The following is a 21,772-nucleotide window of genomic DNA, read 5'->3' on the forward strand; positions in this document are numbered from 1 at the left end:
ATGTTTATATCATGACAGCATGAGTAGCCATGGAGGGCAGTAAAAATAGCCTTGAAAGTCATTTCTACACTAGGATGGTTGGTAATAATATGGATGCAACTGGAATCTCACTCACATATCCTTCTAAACTCAATCTAAATGTAGCCCAAACTCAGCTTCCCCTTAGTCAGATCCCAAAATGCCCACAGTGACTCCCAAACCACCCCTACACACAGGGAAATGAAATAGTGGAGACTTCCTAACTGAAAGAGACAGAAAGCTTAGCCGATCACAGCTAAAACACCTCACTTTTAATATTTATATAATCATGTGGACATATTGCTAAGACACCTTCCAGGACCTTGGAAACGAAACTCTAAGCAACATGTAGCTTCAAGATTAATTTGCCTCTAAAATAGCAATGAAATTTTGGAAAACAAACTGATGTGTCTAAATGGCTTGTCAGACAAGAGAAAGTTGAAACCCAAGCTAGAAGCAGGGGGATCTAGAAGCAAGCAAATGTCCCACTAAAGATCCACAAATAGGATTAGGAAATGGAAACTCCAGGTATTTCTAAACATGGTGGTAAATGCCAATCTGAAAACAAGAGGCCTGAGGGTGAAACATAGGCTCTAGGAGAGAGGAAATGCTTCACACACCACCCCCCACTTCTCTATAACACTGCTGTACTCATTGTTGTCAATATCTTACTTTCCACTCTTTTTCTTTCCTGGTTTTTGAGTAAAATTATCTTTTACAGATGACGATTAGCAGCCAATCTACAGCCCTCTGCCTCCAACGTATCTAATAGGACAAGTACCAATACCACCATTCAGGCAGAAGCCTAGAGGTTTATTTTCTAAATGGGCTAAATCAGAGGATGTTTGGACCCAAGGGCACCTGGCAGGGCAGAGAGCATGTGTATGGAGATCCCCATCACTGTGATTCAGTTCAAATTGAAATACTGAATCATAAAATTCTCCCTTCTTTGCTCCCCTGCCTCCCTTGATTCACTGGGGAAAATATTAGAAGGCAGACAAGAGATTTTAGAATTCCTCTCTGACAAAGTTGACCAGACCAGGAATGGAGAGTCCTGTTGGGGTCCTCCAGCAAAAGAACACAACCTGATTACCTAGCACCCTCCATTGGTAAGCCTTCCCACAGAGTTTTAATTAGTTTCCGGTGCCTCCCTCTGAAATAGGAATGGGTAGCCAGAGATCACCTGACAATTGAGAAAGCTGCTAGCACCAAGAACCCAAACAAAGAGGAAAATGAGACAATTTAAAAAAAAAAAAAAAGGAGAAAATCTTGACAACAACAATAATATTCTAACATATTTAGAGGTAAGTAAAGATATGGGATCCCTGAAACAGAAACAGAGTTTGGGGGCACTTGGGTGGCTCAGTCGGCTAAGCGTCCGACTCTTGATTTTGGCTCAAGTCATGATCTCGCGGTTTGTGAGTTTGAGCCCCATGTCAGGCTCTGTGCTGAGAGTGTGGAGCCTGCTTGGGATCCTCTCTCTGCCTCTCTCCCTCTCTCTTTCTTTCAAAATAAATAAATAAACTTTAAAAAATTAAAAAAAAAACAGATTTCTGTAAAAATGAAATATTCAGGGTTTTGAAAAAAAGAGCATTTGGAATCAAAAGTCTGATAACACAAAAGGAAATATTAATGGAAGATTTAAAAGATAAAGTTGAAGGGTGCCTGGTGGTTCAGTCGGTTCAGCATCCAACTTCAGCTCAGGTCATGCATGGTCTTGAGGTTCATGAGTTCCAGCCCTGCATCTGGCTCTGTGCTGACTGACAGCTCAGAGACTGGAGTCGGCTACGGATTCTGTGTCTCCCTTTCTCTCTTCCCCTTTCCCACTCATGTTCTGTCTCTCTCAAAAAATAAATAAACACTTATAAAAATTTAAAAAAAGAAAGATAAAGTTGAGGACAAATCTCCCAGAAATCAGAGAAAAGATTAAGATATAAGAAATGGAAAATAAATATGATGAAATTTATATATATACATATATATATAATATATATATATTATATATATATATATATATATATATAATATATATATTCAGATTATGAACCACCCAGGAGGTTCATAATCTGAATAGTAAGAGTTCCAGAAAGTGAGAATAGAGAAAACAGAGAAGATGAAGTTATCTCAGACTATAAAGGGCCCATTGTGTGTCCAGGAGAGAACTTGGAAAATCAAGATACACTATCGTATAATTCTGGAACATTGTGGAGAAAGAGAAAGAGATTAGGAAACTGAGGTTCCATGAGATTAAAGGAACTTTCCCAAAGTTACACAGCTGGAAACAGGCAGTACGAAGGCTGAACCCAAGTCTGTCATGTTCCATTACAGTTTTGAATGGTGGCAAACAAGTGAAGAGAGATTTATATTGGATCCTAGTTAGTACGAGGGGAAATCATGAGTTATTGGTAGAGGAAACACACAAATATTAATGTAAGTTGAAGATAAAGGGTCATCAGAGACCAAGAATGGAAAGTACAAGAGAGAGAGGAATCACTGAGTCAAGTCTTAAGAAGTCTGCGGGGAGTAGCACAGTGATAGGGGCAAGGGTTTGTCTTGGGAAGGAGTAAAGCTGTGGGCAGGAAGTAAGGGTGGGTGAAGTTGCTGCTATTAAGGTGGAACTCGGAAGAGAGAAATTAATGCGGTGGTACTGTTTTTTCCATGAAAGTAGGAGGCTAGTTATTCTCCTAAGAATAGACGAGGGAGGAAGGGGAGGGTTGGATCTTTACAGGGGATTGTGGTGGGGGGGGGAGTTGGAAAGTACCTGGAGCATTTAGGAAAGAGAGTAGAGTTGCCAGCCTTAGCAAATAAAAATACAGCTCACTCAGTTAAATTTGAATTGCAGATTAATGACACATAGTTTTTTTGGTATAAGTCCCATAAATTACATGGTATTTTCTCTGGCAACCCTTAAAGAGAGATAGTAGAGCATGCATAAAGAACAGCAACGTTGCTTTGAAATAAGAAATGTGGAATGGAGCAACCTCAGTGTGAGTTGGGCATCAGATGGTAACCTCATTGCCACGAGAAGTGAGGTAAAACACTGGGCTGGCCTTCCAGGCAGCAGCGGAAAGGCAGCTGGGCTGAGAGCCAGGAGATAGCTTGGGGATGCAATTCTTAGGGCCTCTCCTGAGAGTAATGGGAAAGAGATATGTGTGGGAACCAGAGACTTGGAACTGGCAGGGAAGCCATTGCTGCAAATTGTTTTGCCCTGCTTTCTAATTTTGCCTGAGTGGTCATCTGCATTTTATACCTAATAGGTGTGCACTAAGGATGGAGATTACTAAGTCATCGTCTGAAAAGGACTTGAGCTCTTTAAAACACTGCATTAATACCAAATGAATGTTGTCCTCACCAGCAATATTCACAAGAAAAAGACTGTTCCCCTACGTAATTCTTTGACACGTTTGAGGTTTATTGTGGTGGTTTGTACTAGTGGTTAAGAGGCTACGGCCCATCTATGGTCACAGCCCACGTTAACCAAGTTACTTAACATAATTCACCTGGGACTCAATTTCCTTCTTTGTAAAGTTAGGGTAATAATTCCTAACTTGTAGGGTCATCAGAAGGATGAGTTAGTATGTAGAATACTTAGAATCTGGTACCCAAATGTACAACCTTATATTAGATGTTATAGGTGGATAATGAGATGTTTTAATATTCATTATTAAATTTATTATTCATTATTATACATTTGTATATACTATGTCAGGAAATATGTAGTAAGGAAATCAGTGGTTTTTAAAAAGGACATTCATGGGGGAGGGGAGGCATAAATAGGCAGAGCACAGAGGATTTTTAGGGCAGTAAAAATATTATGCATGATACCGTAATCATGGATACATGTCATTATACATTTGTCCAACCCCACAGAATGTACAACATCAAGAATGAGCCATGGTAGAAACTACGGACAATGGATGATTATGATGTGTCAGTGTAGGCCCATCAACTGTAACAAATGTCTCATTCTGGTGGGGATGTTGATGATGGGAGATGCCATGCATGTGTGGGGTATGGGGGCTTTGGGAAATGCCTGCACTTTCCACTCAATTTTGCTGTGACCCTAAAACTACTCTTTTAAAAAGTCTTTATAATTTAAAAAGTGGTAAAAATAAATTTATTTTAATAAATAATGTAACATTTAATAATTTAATAAAAATAAATTTAATTTAACAAAGCATTTCAGCAAAAAAAATACTCTCTTCTGGGAAAAAACATTTACTAGCATACTTTTATATATGTTTCACAGACTTGCATGGTTAGGAAATAAGTGGTTTTTAAAAGGACATTCACTAGCATATCTTTGTATACATTTTATACATATATAGCCAAGAGATTAGTACAATTTAAAATTTTTATTTTCTTTTCTTTTTTTAAACTTATTTATTTATTTTGAGGGAGAGAGAACAGGGAAGGGGAAGGGAGAGAGAAAGGATCCTAAACAGGTGCCAGGGAGGACTCAATCTCATAAACCGTGGCATCATGACCTGAGTCGAAATCAAGAGTTGGTCGCTTAATGGACTGAGCTACCCAGGCACCCCACAATTTAAAATTTTTTAAACTACCAGGTACCTGGGTGGCTCAGTCAGTTAGGTGTCTGACTTCAGCCTAGGTCATGATCTCACCATTCCAGAGTTCGAGCCCAGCGTCAGGCTGTGTGCTGACAGCTCAGAGCTTGGAGCCTGTTTCGGATTCTGTGTCTCCCTCTCCCTCTCTTGGCCCCTCTTCCATTTGTGTTCTGTCTCTCTCTCTCTCAAAAATAAGTAAACATTAAAACATTTTTTTAATAAAAAATAAAAATTTTAAAACCAGAGGTTTCCCTTCAATCCCTTCACTGTGTATTGACTGCAGGTGTTTGAACTGGGAGACATGCATTTGCACTCATTAAGTTTTGGAACTCAGTTCTGGGATGCCTAGTGTAAGCTGTCTTAGTGACATTTCTCTCATCAATAAAATGACCAACAATGCTTGTTCAAATTAGATAATCTATCGTGATAGAGAGAGTTTGGGTATGCAAGTCACTTTAATTCCTTCCCCTTCAAAGAACTCATAATTTAGTGGATGGGGTGGATTTTGCCAACTCCACACCTTATGTTGTGCAGGGCAGACTCAGCATATCCCTCCTTTTAAATAAAGGAAGTCCCCAAACCCATCCAGAGCCTATTCTAGGGTCTAGAGGACACTCCTCTGCATTTCCACATTGTATGCATGTGCTGTTGTTTTGTGGCGATGTGCTCCGTGCAACTCGGTTGCTGAAGACGTGAAGGCAGCTGTGAACTTGATTTTAACTGTCGTTAGATTTCTTCTTTTGCAAAATCATAAGATCCCAGAAGTCAGGGGTCTGTTGTTTATTCATTCAACCTCCTTCTGAGTCATTCAGGTACAGGGTGTGTCTGTCAATTGAAACTGCACACGGAGAAGTTTTGCGTTCACATCTGCCAGGATGGGAAGCCAGAGCGACCAGGAACTGGGTGGAAATCTAGCAGCAGAGCAGGGCAGAAGTGCTCTGAGCTTGTCACTTAGGCGGAGCTGACCAAGGCCGCCTCTATGTCTCACCTTCTGAAGTAGCATCAAAGTGAAAGAAGAGAGTGGGCGTGTTGGGAGCATGAGGTGTGGGGGCCTCTGAATCCTCCCGAGTAGAAAGGGAGAGAAGGTCACCGGTCTCAGACAAGGCTGGCTGGGTCCTGCGGCTCTTCCCTTTTGGAAATTCTTGTGCTGCCCAAGCTTTTAAATCTGTCAGGCCCCAGCAGCTGACCACCTCCCCAAAGGTCTCAGAATCTGGGACACACGGCTTGAGTTTGCGCCCAAGTTGAGTGAGGGGAAAGCCAGCCCTACTTCTCGCCCCGCGTTAGGCCATTCGTCACCGAGCCCCGGGAAAACCACTTTCTGCCCCTCAGACCACAAGTTTCGGGGCTGCAGTGGGACGGGGGTAGGGAGAAGCAGAGGAACCTCCGGGACCATTCTCCCTTCTAGGCTGCTGCATATCTCCTCCGCGTCTGTGGCAGCCCCTTGCCAGCCTCTCGTCCCCGGTAGGCGGCCGGGACTCGCGGGGTGTCGGCTCCTCCTTTCCCTGTCTGCACAGAAGCGGCCCCGGGGCGCCCCGCCACGATCTCAGGACTCCGATCCAATCGAGAGCTTGCGGGGGTAGGGAAACAGCGAGGTGCGCTGCGAGACGCCGGGCCGTCCTCTGCCCCCTGAGACTTTTCGGGAGAAAAGTTTCCAAAGGCTCCCCACGTCCTCTCTTTTCTAAGACTCGGGAGAACGGTGTCTGGGAGCGGTGGACAGCCGGGCGAGGGCTGTGATTTATGCATCAGAGTCCAGGGGGCACCAGCCTCCGTCCCTTCTCTGTTTTCTTTTCCTTTTTTTTTTTTTTTTTTAATTCGGTTGCCGGGGGGGGGGGGGGAGGAGGGTGTGTGCACGTGTGTGTGTGTGTGTGTGTGTGTGTGTGTGTGTGCGTGCGTGCGCGCGCACTTGCGCTTGCTTCTGCCCCAGATCTTTCCTGGACAGTGAGTCTCCGAAGCCGAGATCCGGAGGCCCGCAGCCGCAGGCGGAGGGCGTGGGGGTTGAGATATTAACCCCTCCCCGCCTCTTCCTAGGGAAGCCACACGGCCTCAGCGGGGCGCTCGGTGACTTCAGCTAGCGGGCCGGCGCGGGCCGCGGAGAGCAGGGCTGGCCATTGGAGTGTGCGGCTGCGGAGGGAGGGGACCCCGACTCGAGTAAGTTTCAAGAGCGTAGCGGTCAGTCGGGGGCGGCAGCAAGATGCCGAGCGCGCAGTGGAGACCCAGAGCTCTCCCAACGCAACTTCGTCCTGCCTGAGCGAGGTAGGGGACTGAGCGCGGTGCCAGCGTGGGCCGGGGGTGCGGGGGACCCCCGCTGCAGGAAGTGTTCAGTGTTCGAAACGAATTTTTAAGCCGGAACGAAGCAAAACGGAAACTTTTAAAACATCCATCTCTGGGCGCTAGAAACATTCATCCCTGGGCTACTAAGCCCAGTCCATCGGATTGTTCTTGGGGCACTTGTGATTTAATGAAGTTTGGAAAAGGGTTCAGTCCGGTTGTAAAACCGACTAGAGGTGGGGGTGAGTGGAAACTGCGGTTGGTCGCAGAGGGGTGGGGGAAGGGGCTTAGTTTTGGAAATCTTATAGACAAAGAATATGGGAGGTGGGGGTGGGGGTGGGGGTAAGGGCTTAAACTTGCACTGCCTGCGAGGAGGGTGTGGAATTAGATGGGAGAAATGCCGAGTTTCTGGGTACGAGCAGCGTCGGCTGTCCCAGGAACTGCTCTCTGTTACGCCCCTTCTATCACATTGCGGCGTTACTTTGAAACATTTCAACGAGTTACAAGTAGACTTCTGCGACCCGTGCCGTGTTCCATTCTCTCCACACTTTCTAGTTCTGTGAGACGAGGCAACATGTTGGGGGAGGGCAGTAAGTAAAACTACCGCCTCACGTTTAGCAATGCACCAGACGTACGTTCAGGCTTCTGGACTGTAGCTTTGCACTTGGAATTAGGAATGTAGTGGCATGTATTGTTATCGTTAGTAGTATAACTTATCTCGTGTGTGTGTGTTGGCCAAACCCACAGTAACTAAACATACTCCTTATGCAATCAATGAATGTGCGAAACTCCTGGGATTTATTGCAATCTCTTATGAATGATTTTCACTGAACCTTTAGATTTTCTTGCATTAGCTTACAAGAAAAAAAAAAAAAAAGAAGAAGAAGAAGAAGCAGCAGAAGAAGAAAGAAAAGGCAGTTGCTTCACAGAGGCGTTAAGCTTTCCTGTTTACCGCAAGGCCGGGGCGGGCTTGGCTGCCCACACCATGCGGCGCCCTCGGACCCAAAGCACACCTGTTCCTAGAGAGTTATTAATAGAGCCCAAAGAATGACTTACTCTGTCAAGTGATTTTCGTGCGAATCTAATGTCTTGCATGGCAATTAGGAGGTGGTTCTCTGTTCTTTTAGCTGGGTGGTGCTGTGCGTCTCCACCCTCATATTGGCGGTTGGGTCTCTTCCGAGGAGAGACCAAGAGCTGGTAGTGAACCCGCTGCTGAGAGGGCGAATGCTCCAGAACACCTCCAAGCTGGAAACCTGGAGGGGGATCGAGGTGGGGGCGTGAGGGAGCCGAAGGGGTGTTAAATGGGACTTGCTTCTCTAGTTTTCCCATTTCCGTTTGGATGTGACACAGGGAGAGTTTTTGTCTTGTCGAGTTGGGAGTTTTCGGTTTGGGTAAAATTTTTTTTCTCCCTTCCCTTACCCACCCTACTCCCCCCTTTTTTCTTTTTTTTTTTTTTTCTTTTTTTTTTTTTTTTTTTTGCAAGAAATAAGAATTTGATTTTCTTTTTCTGAAATCCTTCTTCTTGCGCTTTCCCCAAGTTTACTTAAAACAAATCCATGACAAAACTGGAGCAGTGCCTTAGCTGGAATGAATTATGCCTGTGTGCTGTGGCTTTTTCCCTGACTCTCTCCTCTTTGTGACTTGTTTAAAGCTGCTGTTCCCGAGGCCCTCTCCAGCCAAGGAAAAGCTACACAAAAAGCCTGGATCTCCCGGACGGAACCACCCCCCCCACCGCGGCAAGTGAAGGCTCTCTCGGCGTCGCCCTCTAGCGTTCTTCAGGAGAAGCGCCACCCCCGGGTTCCTGGAGACCCTGCGCACCATGGGGTCCACCAGCGTCCCGCTGGTGAAGACCCACCGCAGTTCTGTGTCTGACTATGTCAACTACGACATTATCGTCCGGCATTACAACTACACGGGAAAACTGAATGTCAGCGCGGACGAGAACGGCATTAAACTGAGCTCCGTGGTGTTCATTCTCATCTGCTGCTTTATCATCCTAGAGAACATCTTTGTCTTGCTGACCATTTGGAAAACCAAGAAGTTCCACCGACCCATGTACTATTTTATCGGCAACCTGGCCCTCTCAGACCTGTTGGCGGGAGTGGCCTACACGGCCAACCTGCTCTTGTCTGGCGCCACCACCTACAAGCTCACCCCCGCCCAGTGGTTTCTGCGGGAAGGGAGTATGTTTGTGGCCTTGTCTGCCTCGGTGTTCAGCCTCCTAGCCATCGCCATCGAGCGCTATATCACAATGCTGAAGATGAAACTCCACAACGGGAGCAACAGCTTCCGCTCCTTCCTGCTGATCAGTGCCTGCTGGGTCATCTCCCTCATCCTGGGGGGCTTCCCCATCATGGGCTGGAACTGCATCAACATGCTGGCCAGCTGCTCCACTGTCCTGCCGCTCTACCACAAGCACTATATCCTCTTCTGCACCACCGTCTTCACCCTGCTCCTGCTCGCCATCGTCATCCTGTACTGCAGGATCTACTCCTTGGTCAGGACTCGGAGCCGCCGGCTGACCTTCCGCAAGAACATCTCCAAGGCCAGCCGCAGCTCTGAGAAGTCGCTGGCGCTCCTCAAGACCGTGATTATCGTCCTGAGCGTCTTCATCGCCTGCTGGGCGCCCCTCTTCATCCTGCTCCTGCTGGACGTGGGCTGCAAGGTGAAGACCTGCGACATCCTCTTCAGAGCGGAGTACTTCCTGGTGCTGGCCGTGCTCAACTCCGGCACCAACCCCATCATTTACACTCTGACCAACAAGGAGATGCGCCGGGCCTTCATCCGGATCCTGTCCTGCTGCAAGTGCCCCAGCGGAGACTCCGCCGGCAAATTCAAGCGACCCATCATCGCCGGCATGGAATTCAGCCGCAGTAAGTCGGACAACTCCTCCCACCCCCAGAAGGACGATGGGGACAACCCAGAGACCATTATGTCCTCTGGAAATGTCAACTCTTCTTCCTAAAACTGAAAGCTGCCCGACCCATGGGGAGAGTTCTTGCATGGTCACCCCACCACCCAGTGTTTGGAAGACAAAAACGAAAATAAAAAAGTCTCTGTGCCTCCACCGCTGCCGGGGAGGAGCTGCTGGGAGCCAGACGGAGGGGGCAGGGGGCAGAGCAAGAGCTGCCTGGTGGTGCCGGGGTGTTGGTGGGTTAGTTCCTGTGAACAATGCACTGGGAAGGGTGGAGATCAGGTCCTCGCCTGGGATCTATTTCCTACCCCCGCCCTGGAGCTTTGATTTTGCACTGAGCCAAAGGTCTAGCATTGTCAAGCTCCTGGAGGGTTCATCTGGCCGCTCCTCTAAGACTAAGGCCCCAGTGTGAGAGCATCTGTGGAGAGCTTGGAGGAGACGTTTTCTCTCACCTTAGTTGCCAGCCCAAGTGACTGTGGGCACTTCTGCGTCTCTGGGTATGCCCTGCATATCCTACCCTCCCTTTCCCTTCACACCCCTCCTCAAAATTCTGTTACTTTATATTTGAACGACCTGGCGTTCATCAGAGCCGGGGTTGTGGCAGGGTCCATTTCCTGATCGTCTGCAGCGGGTAGGCCGTGTTCAGGAGGGAAACTGTGAGGAATGGAGATGGTTTGGAGATGTAAAGCAATTTTATTTGCTGAGGCCAAAGTTTCCACGTAAGCTGGATCAGTTTTTGGAATTTGGTTACAGTCACTTTGATTTCTTTTTTTTTCTTTTAACAACTTTACAATGAAGTATGTTGCAGCATCGTTATCCATTGTGTCTCAAAGTCTGCATAAGTCCAGTTTATCTAGATGCTATCAACCGGGATCCTTTGTGTCATAGGAGAATCAAACAAGTAAAACAAGGTGAAAACTGACTGGGGGTGACTTTGTAAACCAAGAGAGATTTCTTAATGAGTTTGTCTAACAAATACAACGTCTGTCTTTGGCACTTTTGTTGACGTTTATTTCAGAGTGTTGTGTGAATTATTTCAACCAACAGGATGGTTGTATTTTGTTGTGTTAAAAGTACTTTCCGTGATTTTTGAATGTATTTGTTTCAGCATTTTATTGGACTTTTCTAACCTGTGTTAACACCGTTGAACGTGTATTTCCTAAGAAAATACAACCCTCTTGTGCCATTAAAGCATTACTTTAACTGATAGGGAATACCAGAAGTTTTAAAATACAGCTGTTCATTAAATAGTTAATTAAAGATGTGTATAAATGTCACAAAAAATAAAAATATATTGCTGTCTCTTTAGTATGGTTTTCAGTGCAATTAAACCGAGAAATGTCTTTTTTTAAAAAAATAGTATTTAATAGGTTTCTGACTTTTGTGGATCATTTTGCACATAGCTTTATCAACTTTTAAACATTAATAAACTGATTTTTTTTAAAGATTCCTTTGTGAATAGCATTTTTTTTTTTTTTTAAAGAAATAAGACATTGTGTTTGACTATGTGGATCTTTAGAATCAAAGTTAAGGGCAATTTTCTGTTACTCTTTAAAGGATTTCACCTTGATAAACTAGGGTGTGAAAAAAAATGTGGTTTGTTAAAAAACCACTCTATCTTTTTCAGGAAGAGAAACTTCAATAAGTTAACACTGAAGAGTAGTAAAAAATGCGATGAAAACCACCAACCTCTAAATACTACGCTGACAAGTAAATGCCATTATTGGAGTTTTAAATTGCATTCGAGCCAAACTAAGTGTTACACAATAATTCTTGTCCTAAAACACGGGGTTTTAAAGAAATAATATACAAGAATGTAGTTGTAAATCTAATTAAAAAAATTTTTTTTAATGTTTATTTATTTTTGAGACAGAGAGAGACAGAGCACGAATGGGGGAGGGGCAGAGAGCGAGGGAGACACAGGATCAGAAGCAGGATCCAGGCTCCGAGCCATCAGCCCAGAGCCCGATGCGGGGCTCGAACTCACGAACCGTGAGATCGTGACCTGAGCCGAAGTCAGACGCTCAACCGACTGAGCCACCCAGGTGCCCCAGTAAATCTAATTTAAATTGTGAAACGCAATGGTCGCTTCAAGCCCATCAACAAAAGCTTTTACATTCTTGGCTTTCTACCAACATGCTGGGGAAATAGGGATATGGATCTGGCAGATAGTATATTAAATCACTTTTTTCCAAGACACTGTCTTGGCTTCTCCCAGACTGTCTTTTGGACAATATGGGACCACACAGTAGTAGGAGCACATAGCTAGCAAGGAGTAGCAAGTTGTAGAATGTAGGTTGAGTAGTATACCCCTCATACCTGAAAGCTTTCAATAATCTCTGATAGCTTTGGCGCCCTGGCCATTAATTGCTCCCAACTAGGCAATGAGACCAAGGGCACTTTGTAAGCGCCACAGAATTACTGTAATAATTGTTTCGATATTATTGTCATCTTCACTGAGAATTCATTTGAAGGGTTTGGGTGTGTTTGCCTCTTCAGTCCCGTTATTGCTTTCAGAATCTGTGCTTTCAACTGTCACTGCATATGCACAGGACACAGTTGGGACATGAAGATAAACCTCACCTCACAGAGTAGATGTCATTTCTGGGTAAGGTTAACTGTGGGAAACAGAAGTGTGTTCACGAAGGAAACCTTAGGTCACAACCTCCAGTTTCCTGAAGGAAATGCCAAAAATGTGCTGAAGACAAAAGACTGGAAACAAACTGGAATGTCTCTATCCATCTGTCTGCTGAGGCGGAAGGAATGAGTTCATGCTGTACTCACTTCCTAGAGCTTTCATTGCAGAGTCAAGCATAATGGAAAAGCCCATCCATTTCGTGTTTCTATGGACGATAAGTGTTCCTACTATTGGTTTTATCTTTATAAGCAAAGCAATGACTCACACAACATGGGGAAGTTGAGGTAGGGCAGCTGACCCTGGTGGGGATTGGAAAACTCATGACAACGAGTGACAGAGAGGGCAGCCTTACTTGCCCACCTGTAAGCACATTACCCAGTCATCATATGTGCATTCTTCCTGGAAGTTCCACACTGTGCCTTTCATTCCAAGAGAGCTAGACAGTCATGGACTGTGGTTTTCCTGGGCAGGTGTGGGACAGAAGCCTACCTCTGGCTGAGAAGCAATGGCTGAGATAAAGGAGTCCTTGGTGGTATCTCAACATGAATATCTGGTTTTAATTTAGTATATCCTGAGAATTGAGGATGAAAACAAAAATCTCAGTAACTATTTTTATACTAAATTTAAATGTCCATAAAGTTTTGATTAAAAAACTTATATAGTATTTTTAAAGAGGAATAAAACAGGCAGCCTGAGAAATACTTGACATATTCTTGTAAATGGGCCCCTGGCATAAATATTGAGGAAAATTACAAAATGACATCAAACAATACTTTATGCCCAATGATATTAAATGTGATTACAATTCTATAGAACATTCGCATAGAAATTGTATATAAGAAAAATGCTTGCCCTTGCTTTTTAGCCACGTTATAAGTAGAAAAATTAAATTCTTTAGTAAAAGTTAATCTAGTGATATTAGAAATTCCAACATTTACAGTAATAGAAATGTTGCATTTATGTTAACTAGAGAATGGATTTTATTTTGGCATTATCAGTACTTTGGTTGTGATTTATGGCATCTTTAATGTTCCCCCAATGTAAAAAGTCTTATTATGAAGGTTTTTGTTGTTGTTGTTGTTGTTTTTAATTTTAGAGAGAGGGGCCAAAGGAGAGGGGCAGAGAGAGAGAGAGAGAGAGAGAGAGAGAAAGAATCCCAAGCAGGGTCCATGCTCAGCATAGAGCCTAATGTGGGGCTCGATCCCATGACCTTAGGATCATGACCTGAGCTGAAATCAAGAGTCCAATGCTCAACCAACTGAGCTACCCAGGTGCCCCTTTTTGATGAAGCTTTTAACTTACTTTCAAACTGGATTAATTTCTGCTATAGACACTGCCTATGATAAGGATGCGCCCAATGTAATATCCTTGTGGTACTTCTAACCCAGACTGTACTTTTTGAATGATTTTGACTCTTCTTGCCTCCCTTCAGTGTATCTCTGAGACCTCTCACATTTTCTAGGTAACTACAAATGCAGCTCTGTTTGGGAGCTACTACTCTGAAATAGCAACTTCAAAAAGATGATTAGCTCTATTGGGAAAGTCCTACAAAGTGAGGACTTGAAGTTTAAGTACGATTAAATATTAGCAACCCCATTTTCAATTGAGAAGTAAGGGATAATACTTGAGTGACACATTTAAAAAATGTTTTCATTACAAAACTGTTAAATTTGAACTTGTAAATGGGTCACTGACTCAAAAATTAATTTCTAACCAGGAACACTCTTATTTACCTATATGATGCGCAATAATCATTTTCTGTGATCTCTTTGTAACATTCAGTTATTCTTTTCTTTCATATTGCTTTTTCCGGGGGTGCCTGAGTGGCTTAGTCAGTTAAGCATCTGACTCTTGGTTTCACCTCCAGTCAAGATCTCACAGTTCATGGGTGTGAGCCCACGCTGGGCTCTGCACTGACACCGCAGAGATGTGTCTCCCTGTCTCTCCGCCTCTCCCCTGCTCGCTCTCTGTCTCTCTCTCTCTCTCTCAAAATAAAGAAATAAGATTTTTGAAAAATGTTGCTTACTCCATACCCAGCTGGAATGGTGTTTTCTATGGACACCTCAGTAATTAGATCAAACTAGATCAATCTCATTTGTTTCTTAACTAACCACATCAAACTAGATGTGCCTGTGTTTTCCGCAAATAGTTTTAAAACGTCTGGAGGGAGGAATCACAACTAACCAAAAGAAGCCTTTATAGGGCCTGTTAGAGTGTTCTTTCCCAGTGGACAAAGTAAGTTCCGGATGATGAGAAATCATAATAGATTACATCCTTTCCTCCAATCTTGCTGCTTTTTTGATGTGTGCTTCACAAGGCCCAAGGAAAGGGACTCAAAATACTTTTTCACACATACCATTGCCTTCACTGCTATAATGATTGGAACTAGAGTCCAATCAGAATACTCAAGCAAGCAAGCAAGCAAGGTCTACTTGAATTACTAAAAGCCTTTTTATTGTTTACAAAGAAAAAGAATTAAAACAAAAACTTTTTAAATGTTTATTTATTATTGAAAGACAGAGTCAGAGTGTGAGCAGGGGAGGGGCAGAGGGAGAGGGAGACACAGAATCCGAAGCAGGCTCCAGCCTCTGAGCTGTCAGCACAGAGCCTGACGCGGGGCTTGAAGTCACAAACCGCGAGATCATGATCTGAGCTGAAGTTGGGCGCTTAACGGACTGAGCCACCCAGGCGCCCCAAAAGAAAAAGAATTTTTAACCAGTGCTCAAAAGAGCTAGGAAAGATGAAAGAGGAGGATAACACTGAGGGAGGGTTTGACCTGCATTTAATTTAGCCTTTTCACAACCCTTGACAAGAGCCAGGGCCAATGGCAAATTTGGTTCCTGTTGAAGACATCTTGCCTAATACTCTTTGTGCTTTCTTCTTAGAATTAGACTTTCAAGTGATTCCTGCATTTCTCATGGTCTCTTTTTCATCCCTTTGAGGACTGAAGGATTGAAAATCAGATTTAGCTCTGAGTATAATCATTAGCAAAAGCATGTGTGGATTGCATATTTGAATGAACAAGAATTGCCATATTTTGTTTCATTGAAGCACCATCATGTGCCCAACCAGCTCCTGTGTTAACAATGGATAAACACATTGTGGTAAATTCATACAGTGGAATACTAGTCAGATATTTAAACAAGGAACTACTACTGATACTTGCAACAATTTGCATAAATCTCAAAACCATTCTATTGAGAAAAGAAGCCAGCACTAAAAGAGAACACACCGCGTGATTCCATTTATGTGAAATTCAAGATGAGGCAAAAGTGATCTATGGAGATGGAAATCAGAACACAGGTTGCCTCATGGAGAAGATATACTGAAAAGGAACATGAAGGAAATTCTGTTAGATTGTTAGCAGTGTTCTGTATCTTAATTCTTAGGATGTTGTTTACTTGGGTATATGCATTTATATAAACTTATCCAACCATATTAGGGTCTGTGAAATTAAAAAAAAAAAAAAAAAAAAAAAAGCCAGTATGGTAGATTTCCACCTGAATATGAGGACTGTATGGGCCTTTCTCTGTGAAATTATGCAGTGAGATTCCAAAGAATTCAATAGAACACTGCAAAAGTTCCACACTGTTCCACAGAAGGAAAATTTGCTCTTTCAGCAGTCTCCTAAGTCCCAGAACCAAAGCGTTAAAATGCTAAATAATTGTAACCCGATGATATTCTCTTTGCTTCTATAGGATGAGAATTAGGTATAGTGTTGGTATTTGTAATACCTAAGAATGTCTGTGTTTTGGAAGAGTCTAGGATTGCAATGAAACTGTCACAATAAACGTTTATTGACATTCAGATTTTGGTCCTAGGAACATATAATGTATCGTAAATAGCCTTAGGAAGAATGGGCTTTAAAACACTGGCAAGGATACCGAAACGTATTAGTATAGGTGACATACACACTGGAGTGTGTCAAACCATTTCTTACCACCTGACCAAACCTATAAAAAGCATTCAGGCAGATTGTAACACCGGTGCTGGGTGCAAGCACTGCATTGTTAGGAGTCATGGGCAGAGACACAATAAAAGGAAGACAGGATGGTGTTCTTGAGGGCTTTATAAGCTTGTGGCTAGATACATTGTTTGCCTGTGCTCAGCCCTAGAGATTCCCTCCTTCACACCCAGCAAATTGCCTCAGGTGCTGCAGTGTTACCTGATCAGGCTGATTAGATCCAAGGAGGAATGGGAAGAGGAAAAACAGGGCAAGGATAGCAGGGAGGATGGGATGGGGGAAAGTAGGTAGTTGCTTATCTACTTCCCCGGAGCTTTGATCCTATTATCACTCCACTTTTCTGCTCCTTTGTGATACCAAAGTAGAAAGAAGAACCCTATTGAGGAAAACTGGTGTGGCTCAGGCTTCCCACTCCCACCGCTTTTGATGGGTACACCCATCCATTCACCTATCCTTTCAACAAGAATGCTTGCCCTAGGCCATGTACTCTGGCTAGCAAGAAAACCATTTAAAAGGTCTCTGACTTCATAGAGCTTACAAGACTCATTCCTCCAGTTCTGGCGTTTCATTGGTTCCTTCTCTTTGGGGTCCAGGGCAACTGATACGGTAAGAAACAGTTATTTTCATGAGTTTTCCCACTGCTGTACTGTCCCCCTAATATACTGAGTTCTTAAGCAATGTAAAAGAATTTTATTTAACAAATATGATTAATGCTAGCAGCTATCATTTAACCAATGGGACATTAGCTTTCAGATTTAGAATGGAGAAGCTCTGGATGCTGTTGCAAGTATCAGCATTTGTATTCAGTTTTTCAAATCCTAGACCCCATGTGAAATCAAAGCATCCAGCATCTCACCTTAATTTGTGTTTTCTTCCTAGAGCACCGCTGTAAACTCTGTTGGGTGTAGCCACTTGGGTTTAAATGAGCAAATGAAGCCTACACTTGAGTAAATCTTAGGTGGTGTCCTTATTTAACTTGGATGAAAGAGAAAGGAGACACAAATGCACCACTCAAGAGGAAACGCGACACGACCTTAATTATCAATATCATTATGAGCAAAGCCACCTAATGGTGGGCAATTGCAATCATCTAGGGCTAGAGAAAGGCCTTGTTGTGTTCTATATGTCTCAGTGGCTACTTCTGCCAGAGAGCACTCCCAGTAGCCTCCACCCACTGCACCAGGGCTAGGGCCGTTTTTTATAAGGAGGACCCTTGAGAATGTCAATAGCTCAGATGCCACTAACCTTTACCGGATCTACCCCTCAAAGGTCTTCTAGAGGCAGAACTAGCGGTTTCATTCTTTTGTACAAAGGAAAGCATATTTATTTCTAATTTCAGGGCTCCTTTTGTGCCCGTCTAGACACTTGAGAGAAAAACAAATTTAAATCACCAGTAAAGTTATGTTCTAAAATAAGAGAAGGCATATAAAAAGACATCAGCTATCATGTAGGTATGCCAGAGAGTTTCACCCAGGCTTCTTTGGTGGCACCAGAAATAGTGGTTAGCGCTCACATGCTGTTCTGCTTCAGCTACCTTCATGCGGCCACCTGCAGATATGAGTTCTTGGTTTCTCTTCCTTGTCTAGATGCCAGTCAGGGCAGCATTTAGAAAAACACAGATTTTCATATTCCCGTGCACACGCGCAAAGTGAATTAGGATAGCACAGACTTACCTAGATTATTCAATCCATAAAATCCTTCACCTCGATTATCTGGATGGTTAGTCAACTTTTTTTCCGAGTTATTATACTCTATTAAGCATGCCAGTAAAAGTTGCAAAATTATAAGGAATTTAGAAGACATACCCAACAGGGACCTCCTAACTTAAAGGGGCAAAAAGACCCATATAATAACATACAGTTTGAAAAACAGCTTTATATACATTATCTTTTCTTATGTATTCATTTTTATTAGTTTTTATTTTTTTAAAAGATGCTTATTCGGTGTTTTTCTTTTCATCATCAGTTATTTTGAATGGTAGCCCTGAGTTGCAAAAATTGAAATGTGTTGAAATGATTTAAACATCTGTATATAATTTGTATCAAATGGACTTCCGTTCTCTGTTCCTTTTCTTTTCTTTTCTTTTCTTTTCTTTTCTTTTCTTTTCTTTTCTTTTCTTTCTTTCTTTTAATGTCCCTCTGGGTCTGGAGATGGTAAAGTGCCTTATTGATTGATTGATTGATTGATTGAAAGAGAGCACCTGTGCACAAGCAGAGATGGGGCAAAGAGAGAGGGCGAGAGAATCCCAAGTAGGCTCCACACTCAGGGCAGAGCCTGACCGTGAGATGATGAGCTGAGCTGAAATCAAGAATCAGTTGCTTAACCAACTAAGCCACCCAGGCGTCCCTCTCTGTTCATTTTCTAAGGAATTCAATATAAGCCAGGTTAGTTACTGAACTTATTACCAAGGGTAAAGTTAAAGCAGATATCTGGATTACGCTTTCTTTCCTTACAGGGATATCGTCAGGGACAGGAGCTGGGCTGAGGTGTATGTGGCCTGCAGATAAGGGAATTTTGATTTCTAGGGTTGTTTATTTGGTATTTTTCTATGGTCATGTGGGTTTTATATTAGATTTGTAGAAAGGCCAGTGTTGAGTATTCTCAGAAAGTCTTGGTTAAATACTAATCAAGGGGCTAGGGTGTCTATTTGAAGTGTGTGTGTTAATACTGAAATGTTCACAGCAGCTAACTACCAGAGAATTGGTAGCATGGGATCTTGGCTGCCTAAACACACATCGGATTTACTAGGGAAAAAAAAAAAAAATTGCTCAATCTTTTGTTTGTCTTCTCAGAAAAGGAATGAATTAACTAGTTCCTCCCCAAAGTAACAAAATTAGAAGAAATGTATTAATTCAATGCAGTGCTCAATGTTGAAAATCTAAAATAATTTTAACGTAAGGCATGGACAATTATTTTTCTTTGTGGTATAAAATTTTGTGTTTTAAAACTTTCTTGACTTATGGATCTTTGGCTTTTTGGAAGCACTATATGATTTTATCAGAGTCTCTTACAAGAAACAATTATTTATACATAAATTTTGCCTAATGGATAGAATATGGCTGTGGAGAATTTGAAGGAATTACATAAACATTGAAAGGGAAAATAACAGCACACAAAAGATGAGTTTCACTGAAAAACCACGCAGTGACCAAATGTTATGATTTCTTCCCTGGAAAGGATGATTTTCAGGCCACCGCAGCTGCCTTTCAGTCATGTCAGGGTTGACTCTGGCATTGAAGATGATGCTCTTCAGTGGTTTGCAGAATTTTGACTCATATGGAATTGTGTTTGTCTGTGTTACCACAGCGAGTTCACTTTAGACTTTGCATTTCATTATCAATTAAGAGTGCACTGGTAACTGGTAGGAAACTTCTATTTGGAGCAAACTAATTACATTTGCTTATTGCTGAAAGTACTTTTACTTTTTTCCTACTTTCATTTCAATCTATTTGAAGGAAAAGGAAAAAGAACAATTTGTTTTCCATACAAAAGGAGTCTTAGACATCAGGGATTACTATAGTTTCTCTATGTTCTGAACTATCCACATTCTTTATATGTTGCTCCATGAACTTTTCTTTAATTTGGAGGAAATTCATAGCTTTAACTCTCATTTCAGAGGCTGAAACACCCTGCCTAAAGCGAGTAAAGTTGGCAGTATCATTTCCCCTTCCCAGATTCCTTTTTTGGTAAGTTTAAGGAGGGGCAGAAATTGAGGCTGCAACTATGTTTTCCATGTTTTCCAACTGACAGAGTGTCCCTGGGATTTGTGGCTGCCTACTTGAATAATCTCAGGACGAACACCATTCACATTTCATGGCTCTCACTAGGAATCATTAACAGCCCAGTGCAGAGTTTTGCTTTTCACTTAACTTGTAAGAAAATGAAGAGGTCCTGCCAAGGTTCAGGAAAGGATAACAAAGCATAAGCTCTTTAATGGGATGAACTAACATAAAAGTCTAAGTGCACCGAGCTCTTTCCCACAAGCAGGACCCGATTTGGGGACTGGCATTCAGGCTGACAACCATCATATATTGGGAAACAGCACAGAGAAACAAAAGTAATTCTCCCAAAAAGAGCCAAGTATGGGCTTTGGGAAAATAAGGATCTATCTGTTAAGCTCTGCTAAGATTGGGATCTCTGTAATGTATAGTATTTTCCAGGGAACTGGGCTTATTTTTATTGAAGAGAATTGTGGGATATAGAAAGCATTTATTTTAGTGAACCACGGTTTGAATTCAGCTTTAAGTGTGCTGAAGTATTCCTTTATATTGTGGAAATGTCTCCATATATTTGTCAGCTAATTAACATGATATCTTATAAAATGACATTTTATATCCCATACATGGCAAGACAGTCTAAAAGCAGTTGCAATATTAAAATCATGTTTCTGGTGGGCACCTGGGTGGCTTAGTCGGTTTAGCATCTGACTCTTGATCTCAGCTCAGGTCTTGACCTCAGGGTTATGAGGTCAAGCTCGACATTGGACTAGTGCTGGGTGTGAAGCCTACTTAAAAAAAACAAAACAAAAAACAACCAAACAACCAAACAAAAACACCCACCTAAAACAGTTGTTTCTGGCCTGGACCTGATTCCTTGTCAGTGTCATAAAGATCTCCAGCCTACTTGCTACATTGCTTAACTAGCCAGTGTTCTTCCATCATTTGGTTTTCAGGGCTCCCTAGAACAGGTCTCTGGCTAGATGAACTAGATGCCCAAGTAGCCACTTTGATCCTGAGGCAACTTCATCCTGGAAGCTGAGGGCAGTCAGAAATTTTCTAGTTTCGGGGTGCCCGGGGGGCTCAGTCGGTTGAGTGTGTGACTCTTGATTTTAGTTCAGGTCATGATCTCACCATTTGTGGGTTCAAGCCATGTCTAGGGCTTTATGCTAACCATGTGGAGCCTGCTTGAGATTCTTCCTGTCTTCCTCTCTTCTTGCCCCTCTCCTGAGTACTCTCTCTCTCTCTCACAGTAAACTTTAAAAAAAGAAAAGAAATTTTCTAGTCTAGATGTTCTGAGTCAGTAATTGCACTGAAATGCCTCTAGGAATCGGGCATAGAACTCACTGGAGTGAGGTACACCAGGTAGGGACTGCGGTGAACTTGAGAGTAAATGTCCATCTCACTGGAGACGTCTTTATCTTCTCTAGCCCTTGCAGCTGAAAATACTGCTCACACTTGTGAGCCCAGTGTGCTTAGGTGTTCCACAAGGAGCTGAAAATATGGATTTTGATGTGTGATCTCCTGATTTTTAAATACTGGTAACTAATCCAGCTTCAAAAAATCTTGGAGCACCTGGGTGGCTCAGTCGCTTAAGCATCCAACTTCAGCTCAGGTCATGATCTTGCGGTTCCTGAGTTCGAGCCCTGTGTCGTGCTCTGTGCTGGAGCCTGCTTCAGATACTGT

General features: G+C 42.9%; 1 protein-coding gene across 3 annotated transcripts; it reads left to right on the forward strand.

Annotated features, from left to right (window-relative positions):
- The first annotated feature begins 6,474 nt into the window (after positions 1–6,474).
- On the forward strand, positions 6,475–11,212 carry S1PR1 (sphingosine-1-phosphate receptor 1). 3 transcript variants are annotated; one of them, XM_045478436.1, is made up of 2 exons: positions 6,475–6,839; positions 8,506–11,212. In XM_045478436.1, exon 2 carries the CDS (start codon positions 8,674–8,676, stop codon positions 9,817–9,819), a length of 1,146 nt encoding a protein of 381 aa, XP_045334392.1. In that variant the 5' UTR covers positions 6,475–6,839; positions 8,506–8,673; the 3' UTR covers positions 9,820–11,212. The 3 variants fall into 3 exon arrangements, with proteins under 3 accessions (XP_045334392.1, XP_045334393.1, XP_045334394.1); XM_045478437.1 differs by lacking the exon at positions 6,475–6,839 and adding an exon at positions 7,932–8,123; XM_045478438.1 differs by lacking the exon at positions 6,475–6,839 and adding an exon at positions 8,130–8,245.
- Positions 11,213–21,772: the final 10,560 nt, after the last annotated feature.

This window comes from Leopardus geoffroyi, chromosome C1 (genome assembly GCF_018350155.1).
Source record: "Leopardus geoffroyi isolate Oge1 chromosome C1, O.geoffroyi_Oge1_pat1.0, whole genome shotgun sequence".
In the NCBI taxonomy this organism is placed as follows: Eukaryota; Metazoa; Chordata; class Mammalia; order Carnivora; family Felidae; genus Leopardus; species Leopardus geoffroyi.